General features: G+C 47.9%; 1 protein-coding gene across 1 annotated transcript; it reads left to right on the top strand.

Moving 5' to 3' along the window:
* The first annotated feature begins 9,802 nt into the window (after nucleotides 1-9,802).
* On the top strand, nucleotides 9,803-12,665 carry LOC140847597 (testis-specific Y-encoded protein 2-like). The gene is made up of 6 exons (XM_073228285.1): nucleotides 9,803-10,311; nucleotides 10,904-10,981; nucleotides 11,088-11,199; nucleotides 11,292-11,437; nucleotides 11,557-11,640; nucleotides 12,318-12,665. The coding sequence occupies exons 1-6, from the start codon at nucleotides 9,817-9,819 to the stop codon at nucleotides 12,519-12,521; spliced, it is 1,119 nt and encodes a 372-aa protein (XP_073084386.1). The 5' UTR covers nucleotides 9,803-9,816; the 3' UTR covers nucleotides 12,522-12,665.
* Nucleotides 12,666-18,335: the final 5,670 nt, after the last annotated feature.

Genomic DNA, 18,335 nt, shown 5'->3' with positions numbered 1-18,335 from the left:
TGATATAATCTGATGTACCATCACCCACACAAGTACGAAAAGTTTCCCAAGCCAGTTTCTGACTTGTAAATTCAGATCTTCATGACATCCTAACTAAAGTAACTGTGCCCATTAGTTTGGTGAAATGACAACCGCATTAACATAATGAGCAGAACTGGCCCAAGAAGGTAAATCACCTGGGCCCTGGCTCCTTGAGACAAAGAGGTCAAGATGTAGTGTATAGACTGTCAAACGCCAGGACATCTAAGTAAGGGTGTGCCTTTGGGCTTCTCTAATAAGTCTCTTTGTGTTTCACACTTCATGAAACAGCATCATGTACTTAAAAAACCCAACAGGCAATGAGAGGACGGACCACTACATTCCATACAAGGGATTCCTGAGGACCCCCGTTGGTAAACCCACATAATTCATGACTAATATTCCTGTAAAACGAAGGCAAAACATATACATTCTCACTGGCCTGCCAGCTTTCAAATCCTATGGTTTATGAATTTTCTCAATTACCTGGGATTGTATTCATTCAAATTTTGTAAATAACACTTTTTATACCACACAGCTTGAAACTGGCAAATATCCATTTTGCATAAAATGCAAGTATCATTGTATTATCATTGCCAGTTTGCAGAAGAGGAGGTGACATTCAGAGAAGCTGCACGATCGCATATGCTGGCATACAGAGGAGATGAACCCAGATGTATTAGATGCCTTGGGCCTTGTTTTCACTGCCCCTGGAACAGGACAAGCACAGGGCATGGTCTGCTCAAAAGGGTCTATACCACGATGCTGGCTCCCTGGCTATGCAGGTTTCCCCTCTCACTTTGCACTTGCTGGGTGCAGCAGACATTGTGGGTACCTCCCAGAATCTCTTCTGCCCCTCCTTCACCTGCAGCATATAAGGCGTTTGAACAGGATTTTGTTCTTACTCAAGTCAGTAGATGTGATCCCATGCCCTTGCCATGTGACAGCCTTCGATGACCCAAGACTGGGCCAGCTGCCTCATAATGCAGGGGCAGGAATGGACTAATCCAACACAAATTTAGGACTCTGGTCCATCATCTACAAATGATGTGCTCTTACTCTCTTGTCATAGTAGAATGAAGCAGCATGGAGTCTTAAGTGACACCAGCTGCCATCCTATGGCTAAGGGTACCCAAACTGAAAACAGCATTGAGACTGAGATGGTGAGACACTGGGTCCTCAACCAACAGTCCTGGGGAAGTACCTCCCCTGGATTTCCCTATTATGTGAGCCAATACATCCCCTGCATTGTGGACTCAATTCCAATTGGGTTTCCTGTTACTTGTAACTGAAAGCATCTCGAGTGCTGCAGCTGATCAGAAATATATGGTCACATTGAGCTTTGAAAGAGTCCCCACCTCAGGAATCAAGTAACAGAATAAACAATGAGGGTAAAAAGAAGAAGTATTCCATCAAGCAGTCATACAGAAAACAGAGGAAGAGACAAAGCCTTCTGAGGCACACCTTGGCTCTGGCTGAACATGCGAACTCATTATGTGGCCTTAGGTGGCAGAGCTCACAAGCAGAACTGTCCAACGGGGACAAAGCTAAGGCAGGTGAGTCCCTGAAGAACAAGGGCAGACAAGGTGACAGTAGGCAGAGCTTATTCCGGCTACCCATGTGCCAGCAAGTCTCCTGCAGGGAGGCACTCCCATTCCCCACAGCAGGGCATCCCTCTGTGGAATCCAAAAAGACAGCAGAGCAGAGAGGTGACAATATAGGCTCCACAACTACATTCAAAGCATGGCTCCACCTCTGCTAGATTTACAGACTTCAGTTCAAGCTGATACATTTCACTTCCACCTCAGTTCATGAACAATAAATTGGGCACCGAAGTATATGCTTCATAGGCTTTGTTTCGAGGAATGACTAAAACAACACAAGTAAGGAACCTGGATGGTGCCCAGCACGTGGCAAGTACACAAATGTTAGCTGTCTTTGTCTTGCTTGCCATACTCTCCCCAGCAAGTGGTGCTGGTCTGCGATCCGCTCTCTTCGGGCAGCTTCACCAACTGTGCCATGGCCCACAGGGCACGTGCCCAGCTGCACAGCTTGTTCCTTAATGCCTAGACTGGGCTGAACGAATAGAGACTCCGTGCCAGGGCTCTGGATCAGACAGCAGCTTGTCACGAGGAGGGCGAGGCTGATACAGCATGGCCATCGTCCACTCCTCAGGCTGCAGGTGTCCATCTGGAGAAACACCGGAACCCTTCTTGGTCCCTCAGTGCAGCCTGCTCCCTGAACCTCCAGCAGATCATCACCAAGCTATGAGACCAGGGCATCAGAATGCTGCTTCCAGGAAAGGAGGAAAGAGTAACAGTGCCCTCACCTCTGGACAACTGCTTGTACACCACACGGCACAGTCGCACAGCTGGGACAAGCAGTAACCAGAGCATGTTTGGACCTGCATGGGGGAATGGCAGCTGAGGGGCAGAACAGAAGTGAGCAGGCTCTTGGAGGGATCCCACCACCTTTCAGAGGAGGTTATGCTCATGCCCGAATACCATCATCTCAGCATGCAGATGGCACAAAATAAGTGACCCATCTGGTGCCCCAAGGCTCACTCTGGCCTTAAGTCAAGATGCACTCGGAGCAAAAATATGAACCAAATGGATATGGCAAGGGGTAATAACAGGCACAGGGGAGGATCCTTCGACCCTGGAATATTTTTGTCTGGGCCAAACTTGTACTGAGGACTGCACTCAACCACCTATGCAGAAACAAACCTAAATACCAAGGAAGCGTGTGCTAGTCTGCCCCTTGAAGACAATTCATTAAATACATTCTGATATTCTGAAACACCTCATTTGGAAAAGCAAATCTTACCTGACCTTCCACATTCTCTTATGCAAATAAAGAAAGACCTGGTTGAGGGAAAAGGAACCATGTGAAGGCCGGAGCAAGAAGGAACACCTTAGAGACAGAAAATCATGATAGTCTGTTCCCCTTGATGCCTCTGAACCTTTGCTCTGCTGTTCCTGGCATGGGGATGCCTTTCCTACTCCTGTGCCTTCTGTTCCAACGCCTAAGTACTCTCACCCTTCAAGGCCTACCTCAAGTATCACCTCCTGTGGACATCCCAGCCCCTGCTCCACAAGCAAAACCGGAATGTGTTCCCACAGCACATTGTGTGTTCCTAATACAGCCCTTTTCACTATATCTGTTTATGGGCTTTTCTCTGCATAGGAAAGGGCTTGTCTCATTCATACCTAGTCCCTCATTATCTCTTCAGATATAGGGAGATCAGGTTGGTGAAGAGCTCAGATCACAAGTGACCAGTAGCAAAACTGCTACCAAGATTCATTCTGTGGAATCTCCGACCAGATAGTTTTTCCTGATCAACCTACTAGCAGGAAATTGAGGGAACTGGGCAAAAACAATCTCCAGTCCTAGTGGACCAGAAGTCCCAGGAATATGCATCTGATAAATCCGTTAGAACCCAAGGTTCCAGTTAGTGTGCTCAGAGAACTCAGCATAAAGGTGCTACTTTTCTTTACACTAATTATCTTCAAGCAGCACAGATCCTGTACTATTTTACCCATTTTTCACTTGAGGATAATGTCAAGCTCACACTGCCTGCAAACTAGCATACAGGGTGCCTGGCATCAGTTTCACCTGGCAACATCTCCCCAGCTGAACTACCCCCACTATCTGAAATTACAATCAATAAAGGTAAGGGCATTTTTAGACATCTGACGCGCAACCCAGATATGCTGAGAGAGCAGGTGAGCTGCTAAATTGGTTTTATTCTTTCAAATGCTCAGAAATTTAGTTATCAGATTAGTCAAGTACCTAGCACACCTGTGAGGAAACAGGAGGTGATGAATGATGGTGAAAAAATGAGGGGAGCTGTCTGAAACAGGGGGTGCTTTCTGGAGGGTTGGGGCCTGTGGAATCTTTTGAATATCCTGCTGCGTTTGCTGTACTGATAGCCACTGGCATCATGAAAGTTTGCATGTCTACTGATCGCAGTACACAGATGGTGATAACTGACTCTCCTGCTGGTTAGTGGCAGTGGCAGGACTAGTGGCCCACATCTACATTTCCCATCTAGAACACAGCAACATGAATGCTCTGGTGTCCTCCAGCCTAGTAAGTGCTGGCCATCTCAGCAGTCATGCATGGGAGCGTTGTGAACTTACCTGTATTTGAATCAAATTTAGTGAATCCCAGTTCTCCAGACACATTTATTCATGAGACAGACTTTCATTCTTAATTCTCGGGGCATTGTTTTGCTGCTAGCTGCCTTTGTTGGTATGCACCTTTTACTCTCCCTCTGAGTCTTATTTTCCTCATCTGTGTATTAAGGAATATGGATCAGATTTTATCAGAAGTGTCTCCAGCAGCTCGGTCCTTACTGGTTCTGATGTGATTAGCCTCCTTGAGGGTTAATACCTGCCACACAAACCCTCTTGGTGCGAGCAGGGCCTGACTCCAAGTGGCTAAGGACTGTCTGAGCTTTGGACTTTTAATCTTTTGTGGCAAGGCTGCTGGTCTGCCCTCAAGGCCATGTTGGTGAGCTCACTGTGCACCTTCCAGAGCCATCCATTTTAGGGCCCTAGTTTGGAATTGCTTGAAGGAAACCAGTATCTACTTTAGTATCTGCTTTTCCTCTCCATTCTCTATTGCATGTGGGTTAAAGCAAGGGTGCTGTGGCCTCTTTGCCCTGAGGCCTAACTGTCCTCAGGTCATCCATATAAGTCTCCCAGTGCCCTCTCGTGTCTGCTCCTTTCTTTTTCTCTCTGACAACTGTCCCTCTTCTCTCCATCCGCTTAACCAGGGAAGGCAGTGGAGCCTAGGGGGTTAAAGAACTAGCTTTGCAGTTAGCCACGCTTGTTTTCTGAACTACCTTTGCCTCTCTTCAGCTGTGTGACCAGTGTTAAGGTTTAGGGAGAATAAATGCAAAGTGCTAGCACATGGTTACTGCTGGACAACAACATCAGAGGGAATTAGCTTGCCTGTTACTAGTGTGGTAGTCTCTTAATACATAAAACTATGTGCCAGGCTCTGAGGTAGGAGCTTTTACACATGACCCATTGTTCTTCTCAGGCATCCCACATGATCCTTGGACTAGTATTCCTTTATGCAGAAAGCAGCACCTAATCCCAGGTTGAGAAATGATCTGTGAAAACCCCTACAACTCATATTTTGAGCCAGAATTCAAACTCAGGTTTTTGTTATTCCATGTTATTCCTCCTCTAAAGACTTGTACAATTTTTCACTATTCTCACAAAGTGGTCAGCAAAGTTAAAGCCTCTAGAGATGGGCGTAAATCACAGAAATACATAGAATTTTTAGAGAATACCATGAAAATCTGTACACTAACCAACTGGATGCACTAGAAGAAATGGAAACTTTCTAGAAAAATACAACCTTCCAACACTGAAAAAGGAAGAAACAAATTCTGAACAGACCAATTAGCAGTCACAACGTTGAACTGGTTATCAAAAGTCTACCAAAGAACATAATCTCTGGCACATGTGGTTTCACTGCTGAATTTTATCAAACATTCAGGGAAACCCTAATGCCCGTCCTCCTTATTTCCAGAAACATGAAGAGGAGGCAATACTCTATTACCAAAACCAGGCAAAGAACATAGATGCAAAAAATTCTCAACAAAATATTAGGAAACCGAATTGAAAAACACATTAAAAAAATCATCCATCATGATCAAGTAGAATTTATTCCAGGGAAGGAAGGATGGTTCAACATTTGAAAATACATCAATATCATCTACCAATTCCACCGAAGGAGGACAAAAAGCATGTGATCATCTCCATAGATGCTGGAAAGGCATTTGACAAAATTTGGCATCCATTCATGATCAAAACTCTCAACAAAATGGGTATCGAGGGCCACTACCTCAACATAACAAAGGCCATATATGACAAACCCACAGCCATCATCATACTCAACAGCAAGAAGCTGAAAGCTCTTCCTTTAAGATTGGGAACTACACAAGGATGCCCACTCTCCCACTTCCATTGAGCAAACTCCTGGAGGTCCTAGCCATGGCAGTCAGACAACTCCGAGAAATTAAAGGTATCCAGATAGACAAAGAAGAAGTTAAACTGTCCCTGTTTGCAGAGGACATGATATGGTACATGAAAAACCCTAAAGAATCCGCTCCAGAACTACTAGATCTAATGTCTGAATTCAGAAAAGTTGCAAGATACAAAATTAATACACAGAGATTTGTTGCATTCCTATACACTAACAGTGAACTAGGAGATAGGGAAATCAGCAAAACAACTGCATAAAAATTAGAATAAAATTCCTAGGAATAAAGCTAACCAAGGAAATAAAATGCCTATACCCTCAAAAGCACAAGACACTCACAAGAGGAATTAAAGAAGATACCAATAAATGGAAACCCATCCCGTGCCAATGAATAGAAACTATTAATATTGTCAAAATGGCGAGCCTGCCTAAAGCAATCTACAGATTCAATACAATCCCCATCAAAATACCAACAGCCTTCCTCATAGAACTAGAGCAAATAGTTCTAAAGTTCATATGGAACCATAGAAGACCCCGAATAGCCAAAGCAATCCTGAGAAGCAAGAATGAAGCAGGGGGAGTTATGCTCTCTTCCTTCAAGCTCTACTACAAAGCTACAGTAAGCAAGACAATTTGGTACTGCACAAGAACAGACTCATAGACGAATGCAACAGACGGAAGAGCCCAGATATAAACCCAAGCATATATGGTCAATTAATATATGATAAACGATCCATGGATGCACAATGGGGAAATGAGAGTCTCTTCAACAACTGCTGTTGGCAAAACTGAACATTTACATGCAAGACAATGAAACTGGATTACTGTCTAACCCCATACAGAAAAATAAACTCAAGATGGATTAAAGACCTGAATGTAAGTTGAAGGGCCCCCACCAGTAAGATGGCAAACTTCCGGCTTCTCTTCCGGGTCCTAGGTTCCCGACAGCGCCACCTAAAGACCAATCACCTCTCTCCCCACTCCCACTCCCAGCACCTAGCCAATAGCCACCAGCCCCGTATAAGTGACACCACAATCACCCCATGCCCCTTCCTATATAAACCAGCATCTTTCCCCAATAAAGCGGATTTCTCTGGTGAATTGCTGCTGTGTGTCACTCCTTTCCTTTCATAAGTCATGAAACCGTAAAATCCTTGGAAGAAAACATAGGCCAAAATCTCTTGAATATAAACATGACGAACTTTTTCTTGAACCCATTTCCTCAAGGAAAGAGAAGCAAAAGCAAAAATCAACAATGGGACATCATGCTGAAAAGCTAAAAATTTTCTGGACAGCAGAGGACACCATGAGCTGAACATTCTTAATGAGGTATGTGGTCGTGACTTTGATAATAGGGGGAGTCTAGTAACCTTACTGTTGCCCAAGTAATTGTTCATTAATGATATGAAAATTTTTAAAATTACTCTCGTTCCAGATTCCTGGTAGAGAAAACCTTAATCTGCCTACCCCCAACTCTATCACAGGAGTCTTGCTACTGTGAGCCACAGACCAAGACCTGCTACAAAATCAAAATCTCCTGGGAAATTGTTAGACATGCGGTCTTGGACCCACTGCAGATCTGATGAATCAGATTTTGCATTTGAAATACAAACAGCTGAGTTGTGTAAAGGTAGACAAGTACTGGCCTGGAACAGATTTCCTAAGCTGCTCATTGTTGAAATTTGGGGTCGAGTCACATTGTTTGGTTAATGAATATGGTGCTATCCTCAAATTCCAGGAATGGATCCAACCTGCTTGTGAAGAGTGATCCCTGTGATGTATTTTTGAATTTGGTTTGCTAATATTTTCTCAAGGATTTCTCTCTCTATATATTTATTAACCAGGGATATTCTGTGCTGTTTTTCTATGGCTTTGGTGTTACAGTGAGGCTGGACCCATGGAAAGTGCACAAGTACTACCTCATTTTCTACATCATGGAATACTTTAAGAAGGATGAGCAGTAGCTCTTCTGTGAATGTTTGGTGAAATTCACTCCTAAAGCCCTCTGCGCCTGCACTTTTGTTTATTGGAAGCTTTTCATCTAGCAATTCTCTTTGTTACTAGTAATTGGTGTCTTTTGAGATTTTCTTTTTCCTTCTGGCTCAGTCTTGGAAGACTTGACGTTTCTAAGAATTTACCCACTTCAACCTTGTTCGGTTTATTGGCATATAGTTTTTCATTACCTCTCTTAGAATGCTTTGAATTTCTGTGATACTGCTTGTAATTTCTCTTTCTCACTTCTGATTTTATTTATTTGTGTCCTCTCTTTTTTTATCCCCAATAAGTCTGGCTACACAGCCTTGTCTACTCTATTTATCTTCTTGAACAAACAGTTGTTGCCTTCATAATTTTTTCCTTCTATTTTCTTACTTCCTGTTTTATTTACTTCTGCTCTGATCTTCCAGTAACCTGGGGCTTTATTTGTGCACATTTTCTAGTTCTTTAGATGTAGGGTTAGAGAGCTTTTTTTTTCTGACTCTGTGTTTCTTGAGGTAAGCCTGTATCACTATGCACTTTCCTCTCACAACTGCTTTTGCACTGTCCGCATATTTTCAACTGTGTGTTTCTGTTACCGTTCCTCTCCATATGTTGTGTGATTTCCTCTTAATCTCTTCCTTGATCCAGGTGGAAGGATGTGGGCAGAAAGACAGGAGACGGAGTGAAGCACAGAGGGCTAGTGGGGCAGGGAGATAAGACAGGGCAAAGGGTGTCAGGGAGGAGAGGCACGGGACCGTTCACCCCAGGACCCTGCTGATGGAGCTGCTCACGGTCACGTGGAAGCCTTTTCAGTGTCAATGCCCAGATTTCCAGATCATTGCCATGGTGAGGACCCTATTCTGCACACAGCTGGGCTGCACCAGCGCTCCTCTGTAGGCGAGCATGTGGAAAATTGCTTGGGATTGTGGGGGCCGGCCGGAGCTTGGGTCGGGGCTATGTTCTGCTTCTGCGCACATGGCGCCACCCGGAGCACGGAGTTGGTGTGGGCGGGGCTGGTGGAGAGTGACGTGCGCCACCCTCTCGCGGACTGGCTGCCAGGGAGGGCCGAGTGGCGTGCGCGCGGCTCGCAGCTCTTTCCCGCCCAATCCATCCGCATAAAAGCCTGCGCACTTCAGCGCGCGGCTGCGGATAGCCGGCCCTTTTTTCCTCGCCACTGCTGCTCGGCCCAACTCCTGCTCCACCAACAGCTGCCTCCCGCAGGCAGCTCAGGCCCATAGCCGCATGTCAGCCGAGGGGGACCCAGGGCATGGGGGGGCTCCTCAGCAGTCCTGGGGGGCCCTCGACGTGGTAGGCGGCCTTGAGTGTGCCTGGAGGTGGGGAGACCTGGTGGTGGCGGCGGTGGTGGGAGACGTGGGGGCGGGAGACGTAATGGCGGCAGAGGAGGTGGTGGGAGACATGGGGGAGGTGGGGGATGTGGCGGCAGTGGTGGGGGATGTGGTGGAGGTGGTGGGAGACATGGTGAGGGGGGAGGAACACGTGGACACGGGAGAAATAATGCTGGCAGAGGAGGTGGTGGGAGATGTGGTGGCGGTTGTGGGGGACGTGGCTGGGGTGGTCGGGGACGCCGTGGAGGTGGTGGGAGACGTGACGGGGGAGGAACACGTGGAGGCAGGAGACCTAATGGTGGCAGAGGAGGTGGTGGGAGACGTGGTGGCGGTTGTGGGGGACGTGGCTGGGGTGGTGGGGGACGCCGTGGAGGTGGTGGGAGACGTGGCGGGGGAGGTACACGTGGAGACGGGAGACCTAATGGCGGCAGAGGAGGTGGTGGGAGACGTGCTGGTGGTGGAGGAAGAAGCGGTGATGGGAGACGTAATTGTGCTGGAGGTCGCGGTGGACGACAGGGAGCAGGAAGGTGAGGCAGTGTATCTGGACGTGGAGCTGGTGCCCTTGGACAATGAGGAGGACAGGGACCAGGAGTTCAGGGAGGATGGGCAGCAGGGCGAGGCTGAGGGAGGCTTGGCATATGTGCAGACGGAGGAGGATCCAGAGCAGGACGAGGGGCAGCTCGAGGAAGGGCCGGGCCAGGGGCGGCAGCAGTGGCAGCCTGGGGAGCAGGAGGAGGACAGGCCGGAGGAGGAGCCGAAGCATGAAGGGCCAGGGCCTGCCCTGGTGCTGATGCCGGCCGTGGCCCCACTGGACGCGCTGCGGACCCTTCAGTTAGAGCTGGAGGTGCAGAATGAGCAGGCCGCCAGGGCCTTCCGTCGGCTCAGGCTCAAGATGTGTCAGAGGCGCAAGTCCCAGTTAGAAGTGAGGAGCACCATTATCCGGAGCATCCCTGCCTTCTGGGCTAAGGCTGTATCCTCGATGCGGTAGTGGAGGGAGCGCAGTGTGGCCAGGCCAGTGCCAGGGGAGGCTGAGGCAGGGCACACCCAGTGATCCAAATGCCCGCGGTTGAGGCCACGACCATGAAATTGTAGGTGCATGTGTGACCTGATAGGGAGCCCTGGAAGGCCATTGCGGGGTACGGGCAAGGAGCAAGGTCCCCATGGCCACTCTGAGTTGTTCACGGGGTCCTTCTGGCAACACAGTTCAGCGGTGCCCCAGCTCCCCCAATGCTAGGGCTGTGCACAACAGGTTTCGGGAGGGCTCAGAGGGTCGGTGGGGTTGCCAGCAATGTGTGATGTGCAGAGAGAAGCCTCCTCTGTCCATACCTCAGCACCTCCATGGCAGAAAGGGGTTCGCGTCCTGTACAACCACCGACCCCGCAGCATGCACACGCTGGACCATTCCTGGGTTAGTGCTCGGGGTTTCCTTAAAGCGGTGTGTGCCCAAGAACAGCACCTGGCTTGTAGGAGAAGGAGGTCAGGCCCCAACTGGCTTCTCTGCAGACTTGCATTGTTCTAGCCCCGCCATGCCTATCATGGGAACGCTCCTTGACTTTCAGCAGATTCAGAATCATCCCCACTTGTCACCCCTGATGGGACACTGGGACAAAGCCATACTTGGCTTCATGAGCAACCTGGAGGTGAGGTGAAGCTGGTGAGACGCAGGCTGGGTGGTGGGAGGCCATGCATCTCCGAAAAGAGGAGAAGGTGGTCCTCGCAAACCCTCCCCACACTTTGTCCCAACAGGTGAAGGAATCCAGGCGCCTGGGCGATTGCTGCAAGATCGTGCTATTCTTTGACAAAAACCCCTACTTCTACAATGAACAGATTGTTAAGGAGTACGTCGTCGGTGTCACCAGTAAGTGGCAGCTGTCAGGGTGGGTGGCGGGAGGTCGTGTTGTGCCCCTGAGATGTGGTCCAGCCCCTTCTGACACACTTCTCTTGCTGCAGGATACAGGGCGTATGACTCTACCCCAGTTCGGTGGACGCATCATTATGAGTGTAAGGCCCACAGGCTCAGGCACCAGAACGGTGGCCTTAACTTCTTCAACTGGCTGTCAGTCCACAGCTTTGCCGGGTCTGGCCGGATTGCAGAGGTGGGTCAAGAACAGCACACGCACCCCACCTTCCTACATCGCCCACTGCATGCCTTTGGTGGATTCTCCAGCTGCTTGGCACTGGGATCTGAGCCCTGTCTGTTTTTGCTGGCGAACAGGTCATCAGCGAGGACCTGTGGCCCAATCCCCTGCCGTACTACCTGAGAAGCAAGGCTATGAGGAAAGAAGTGATGGGAGGTCAGGTGAGGAGCCCAGGGAACTGTGTGCTGGCCTGCAGGGTGCCAGCTGTCTTAGTGGGACCGCTGTACCACAAGCAGACAAGTTGAGGCACGAGGAAATCTTGTTGTGAGCAGAGTGTAGATAGGCTCCAGGCAGGCAGGGTGATTCCCAGCCCAGGATTGTGCAGCACATGGGAGAGCCTAGGCCGTTACCTTGTCGACACATCTAAGCACGATGTGGGGTTGAAATGAAGGGTTCCAGTGTTCCACGGGTCGGGACCCAGCGTGGACAGGAGATATGAGAAGGGCCACTTAGGTGGCAGTTCGTGGTGTCCCTCGGCAGGTAGGGAAGTTCTGGGAGAGGGCCCGGTGAGCCAAGCAGATGGCCAGAGCATCCAGGGCTTGCTTATGTGTCCTGGTGGCCTGGACTTGTGCCAGGATGGTGTCCAGCCATAGCTTCAGGGCACGCAGACTGCAGGAAGCATTAAGCTGCTTTGCCCCTTTGGGTCGGGATGCCCTCTTCCCAGAGGTCCAGAAATGAGCTGCGTGGGGCTGAAGCAATGAGCCTTGGGGGGGCCAGGGTTCCCAGAGATGTAGAAGGAGGTGGCACTGGCAGGACGTGTATGCAGGTGCAAGGCAAACACGGCTGGCAGGGAAATGCAGATAGGCAGTAAAGAAACCCTATGTGTTGTTTCTGGCAGAGGTGCCTCTCCTGGAAGGATCATTCACTGAGGATGAAGCCTCATCCCTGTGACACTGCAGCGAAGGCCCTGGCTTCTGTGTCTCGGCACTCGTCTGAGCCACCTCATGTGGATGTGCGGAGTGGAGGAAGCATGACACTGGCTGGTGATGGGCATGCAGAATCCGGGACACGCAGCCGCGGGTCCTCTGTTCCACTCGGGTAGCAACTCCCATTTCAGACGGACTGGGCACCTCTTCCAGAGGCCCTGTGTCAGCACGAGACGGTCACACCCCAGGACAGAATCCCCACCTAAAGAGGCGCCTGTGTATCCAGATCGATTGTGTGCTATCTTCTCAGTGGTTCTGCATGTCTAAAATTGTTCTAAAAAATAAAGTGTATATTTAAAAACTGTCCAGTAGTGCAGGAAGATGTATGTATGAAACAGTTTGGCTGCTGACTGTTGTGGCAGCTGGGTGGCAGGGAGAGTAGCCTGGAGAGGGCATGAGGCTTTCTGGAGAGCGGCAGAGGGCCTCAGGCTGCCTTGGAAAGCTGTCTTCTTAAGCCCTGTGAGGGGATGGACACTCCAGAAGGCTGCTCCCTCGCCATGTCCTTTCCACCTGCTCTTCAGCCTCAGACAAGGCCAACCAGGAGGGTGTGACCAGGAAGCGGGTCTCTGCCCATCCCCCAAGGAAGTATTTTCGTTCTGTGCTGTGTCTGTCTAATGGAGGGCTCTGCTGTTCAGGACACAGTGCTTGCATTTCTGACCCAGAAATGAAATGTTAGGTCGGTCTGGTCCAGTTGGATCCCACAAGGTTGACAGTGACAAATGATCCTCGGGAGTTGAATCAAAGAGTTGCCTGTCCTGGAGGAAATAAAAATACCTATTTCTTATTCTTACCTGGGCCTCTTGCTGCTCAAGTTTCCTTGAGCAAGTCACATGGCCCGTGAAGGCCTTGGTACTTCTGGTATGAGTGGGGACAGGCAAGGAAAAGGAACCCGTTCAGAAGCCTGCAAGAAAATTCTGCTCAGGAGAGCGTGGCTGCTGCAGTCATGCCATCGCCCAAACCCTTGCAGGCAGGACAAATGAACAAAAGGACTACAAGATGATGTGTCATTCTCCTGCTGGGTCCAAGTTTGAGTTCCATTTCATCTTGATTGCAACTGAAGGTATTTTCTAACAGTACTGTTTATTTTGCTTAGAAATTGCAGTGGTGGTAGTAAGGGATACCGTAAAATCTCGTGTTCATGTCTTACTACAGAGAACCTTTTTGGAGACTTCTACAACTTACAGCAATTGAAAAATTACATGTTTTTGGAGATTTTCAGAATAACGAGTTTCCAGTACATTCTACAAGCTTCCCTGCTCCTTTTTATTTCAAACCGTGGCTTCATTATATTTTTTAGCTTACAGCTTCTCCATTAAAATACAGAAGACCTGGGAGGGCTGCAGGTCATGGCAGCACTGACCATCTTCATGACTTGAGCAGAGTTCTGCTCAGGTAACAGCCAGTGGACGGATTTGCCTCAGAGCAGGCTGGTGTCAACCAGAGAGCAGAATGCTGCTCAAGGCCCAGTGCCAGGTACTTATGTACAATGAATCCCATGGCTATCAAATCTTCTTTCCTCTGTTCAGTTGACATGTTGTGTGGGAGGGAAAGTTGCTTACTGACAATTAAAGCAGAGCACTGGAGTTAGAAGTGCCTCAGGGCAAAAGAGATTGGCTTGTTCATTCAACGGCTATTTGTCAGACATCTGCTTTGTGCCAGGCCTGGTTCTGTGCACTACAAAAGAGACCTGAGTCTCATTCTGCCTATTGCTCTTGGCTGTGCTTATTCCTGGCTTGGTTCTCAGACCTGAGCATTCTTTGGTCTGGGCAATGCTTGTTTCATTTAGGGCCAGGCACTGACTGAGTAGGAATGTTAATATCTTCTACTGGGTAGTCTTGCTGGCTTTGGTGGCCATTGTGTGTCTTTTTCGTGGTTTGTATCTCTGTGCCAAGAGAATACATGGTTGATTCAGGGGCAAGTGTAGAAATACAGAGATTCCAAGGTAAAAGATCAAGCTTTTCAGGTGAAAAAATGTTGGTAATTGAGTTGGCTGTTGACATTTTGTCTGCTTGTTTACTTACATATGACTTACCCAAATGAAGCCTTTCTTTCTTTGACCTACATAGAGCACTAATCCAGGTTGTCCTGTTTTGCCATAGCTATAATAATCTCTCAAAATACAGTTTTCTTCTCTCCATTTTTACCCACTATGGTCCATTGTGCTTTTGCTGTCAGAGGTGTCTTTGAAAGTACACATCTGGTTATTTTATACTGGTCACCTGTTAAAAAAATGTTTGAGGATGGTTGGTTGCTTCTCCAGAGCATGAGTTTTGGTGCTGGGCACGTGGATTGTGAATACTGCCCAATTCCTTCAAGTAGTCTTGGACTCTTTGTGAGTTTCTTGGCCTTTCTGTGTAAACTTGCTGAGTTCTTTTGATGAGCCTGTGTGGTAATCCAAGCCATGAGCCTGTGAAAGGGCCTGGGGTAGGAAATGGGGATTTCTTTCCCTTTGGTCCATGCAGATTTTGTCTGTCTTATCCAGCCATCTGTGACTAAAGTTGGTGCATTGATGTGAGCTCTTCAGCTGGCTTGTAAGTGCTGCCGGGGAGCAATTAGTACTGCCACTGCAGTATCCCATGGGTTCTACCTAGAGTTGTGGACACAGCTAGCACTTAGAGACCAGTGATGGTGTGTTGAAAAGGAGATGGTACTGAGGCATTAGAAGCCAGTCGAAATCCATAGTTGCTTCATAAGAGAGTGACATCTGGGTAGGATTAGGGTGCAAAACTGGAAGTGGGTACAGTCGGCCCCAGATAACACAGTGTCCAGAACCAGAACCCGGCCGGTTATTCCAAAGGCTGAGGCTTGACAGGCAAGAGGCCATAAGGGGACTGAGGAAGGTCATGCTTGCCTGACCACAATGGTGTATGCTCTCTGTGGTAGCCCATAGTTCCCCTGCCTATCTCCGCTCGGAGTGAGTTTCAGAGCAGGGACCTTGTCCAGTGTAATACCCCTTAATACAGGGTGGATCTTCCTGACCATGTGTGCATTGCTTGTCTGGCTTTCGGATTCCCAATGAATTCTACTTGAGGGTGTTGATTTACAGTGAGTACTATGTGCAGGTGTGGAGGTAGCCCACCGGAATCTGAATCCAGCCTCCACCACTTGCTTGCTTTAGGACCCTGGTCAAAGAACTCACTGAGCTCCAGCTTCCCCACCAGTGACACAGAGATAACAGTACTGTATGTCTCAGAGCTTTGTTACATTAAATGACACTTACATTAAATGATCTAATGTACAATGCTTAGCACAGTGTCTAGCCGACCGTAAACTCTTAAATAATACAAGCTCTTTATTGTATGAAAACATTAACCTAGCAGTCAGAGATCTGAGCTCTAAACTCAGCTGGCCACTGATGATCTGCAAAATCTACGGATAACGTGTTGCCATTTTGGTATAATGAAGAAACCTAGGTGCTTTTCTATTTCTGTGTACTCCTCTTGGTGTCTTGCCAACATACTTACCTGGGATTTTATTCTTGTCTTCATACAGAAGGATCCCTTTCACTGGGGCTGTAAAATCTCTTAGTGAATTGGGGGATTTTGAATGCCACTGATTTACTTATATTTATTCATAATTTTTTACCTCCCCATACCTGTTTTATTTTTTTTTTGGTATCATTAGTCTACAATTACATGAGTGACATTATGGTTACTAGACTCCCCCCATCATCAAGTCCCCCCACATACCCCATTACAGTCACTGTCCATCAGCATAGTAAGAGGCTATAGAATCACTGCTTATCTTCTCTGTGTTGTACACCCATCCCCGTGCCCCCCACCCCTACCTTCTGTCTGCTAATGTTTATGCTCCTCTTCCCCCCTTGTCACTCCCTTCCCACCCATCCTCCCCAGTCCCTTTCCCATTGGTAACTGTTAGTCCATTCCTGGGTTCTGTGAGTCTGCTGCTGTTTTGTTCCTTCATTTCTTTTGTATGGAGAACAGGGAACCCTCCTACACTGCTGGTGGGAATTAAAATTAGTTCAACTATTGTGAACAGCAGAATGGAAGTTCCTCAAAAAACTAGAAGTAGACACATAATTTGACCCAGGAATTCCACACCCATGCCAGTTTTTTAAGTAACAGGAACTGCTGTGGGTATGCTTGCCTGGTGGGCAGGAGTGGACAATTATAAAATGCTTTATAATTTTATTAAAGAATCTTTCACAAAAGGATCTTTCGCACCCCTCTGCTGGGCCTTTGAAAAACTGGTCAGTTTGTTGGGAGAATGCACCACACAGGTCATTCACCCCTGGCTGGAGTATAGCCTTGTTATCCCTGTACCTTCTTAGATGGAGAGCAGATTTTTCGCAGTCAGAAAGCAACACACCCATGCCCCCAAGTCAGCTGGACACAGGCCTCACAGATGAGTTCGCAACTCTCCCGTGCCTGACTGCTGAGATGGCCAGCACTTACCAGGCTGGAGGAAACCAGACCATTCATGTTCTGTGTTCTAGATGGGAAATGTAGATGTAGTCCACTAGTCCTGCCACTGTCATTAACCAGCAGGAGAGTCAGTTATCACCATCAGTGTACTGGGATCTGTAGACATGCCAACTTTCACGATGCCAGTGGCTATCAGTGACAGCAAACACAGCAGGATATTAAAAAGATTCCACAAGCCCCAACCCTCCAGATGGCAGCCCCTGTTTCAGACAGCTCCCCTCCTTTTTTCACCATCATTCATTGCCTCCTGTTTCATCACAGGTGTACTAGGTACTTGACTTCTTTGACAACTAAATATCACGGGATTTGAAAGAATAAAACCAATTTAGCAGCTCACCTGCTCTCTCAGCATATCTGGGTTGCGTGTCAGATGTCTAAGAATGCCCTTACCTTTATTGATGTAATTTGAGACAGTGGGGGTAGTTCAGTTGGGGAGATGTTGCCAGGTGAAATTGATGCCAGGCACCCTGTGTATTTGACATTATCCTAAAATGAAAAATGGGTAAAATAATACAGGATCTGTGCTGCTTGAAGATAATTAGTGTAAAGAAAAGTAGCACCTTTATGCTGAGTTCTCTGAGCACACTAACTGGGACCTTGGGTTCTAACGGATTTATCAGATGCATATTCCTGGGACTTCTGGTCCACTAGGACTGGAGATTGTTTTTGCCCAGTTCCCTCAATTTCCTGCCGGTAGGTTGATTAAGAAAAACTGTCTGGTCGGAGATTCCACAGAATGAATCTTGGTAGCGGTTTTGCTACTGGTCACTTGTGATCTGAGCTCTTCACCAACCTGATCTCACTATATCTGAAGAGATAATGTGGGACTAGGTATGAATGAGCCAAGCCCTTTCCTATGCAGAGAAAAGCCCATAAACAGATATAGTGAAAAGGGCTGTATTAGGAACACACAATGTGCTGTGGGAACACATTCCGGTTTTGCTTGTGGAGCAGGGGCTGGGATGTCCACAGGAGGTGATACTTGAGGTAGGCCTTGAAGGGTGAGAGTACTTAGGCGTTGGAACAGAAGGCACGGGAGTAGGAAAGGCGTCCCCATGCCAGGAACAGCAGAGCAAAGGTTCAGAGGCATCAAGGGGAACAGACTATCATGATTTTCTGTCTCTAAGGTGTTCCTTCTTGCTCCGGCCTTCACATGGTTCCTTTTCCCTCAACCAGGTCTTTCTTTATTTGCATAAGAGAATGTGGAAGGTCAGGTAAGATTTGCTTTTCCAAATGAGGTGTTTCAGAATATCAGAATGTATTTAATGAATTATCTTCAAGGGGCAGGCTAGCGCACGCTTCCTTGGTATTTAGGTTTGTTTCTGCATAGGTGGATGAGTGCAGTCCTCAGTACAAGTTTGGCCCAGACAAAAATATTCCAGGGTCGAAGGATCCTCACCTGTGCCTGTTATTACCCCTTGCCATATCCATTTGGTTCATATTTTAGCTCCGAGTGCATCTTGACTAAAGGCCAGAGTGAGCCTT

Source organism: Manis javanica, unplaced genomic scaffold (genome assembly GCF_040802235.1).
Source record: "Manis javanica isolate MJ-LG unplaced genomic scaffold, MJ_LKY HiC_scaffold_24, whole genome shotgun sequence".
Taxonomy (NCBI): Eukaryota; Metazoa; Chordata; class Mammalia; order Pholidota; family Manidae; genus Manis; species Manis javanica.
Note: the sequence above shows the minus strand (reverse complement) of the source record. Positions and strands in the feature narration are given on the sequence as shown.

What these genes read in the sequence shown, in the direction of transcription:
- LOC140847597 (XM_073228285.1), top strand. Translation starts at nt 9,817, where the DNA reads ATGGGAGACGTAATTGTGCTGGAGGTCGCGGTGGACGACAGGGAGCAG. An exon ending in GTACGTCGTCGGTGTCACCA is followed by an intron (nt 11,200 to 11,291) that starts GTAAGTGGCAGC and finishes CTCTTGCTGCAG; the next exon opens with GATACAGGGCGTATGACTCT. An exon ending in AAGAAGTGATGGGAGGTCAG is followed by an intron (nt 11,641 to 12,317) that starts GTGAGGAGCCCA and finishes TGTTTCTGGCAG; the next exon opens with AGGTGCCTCTCCTGGAAGGA.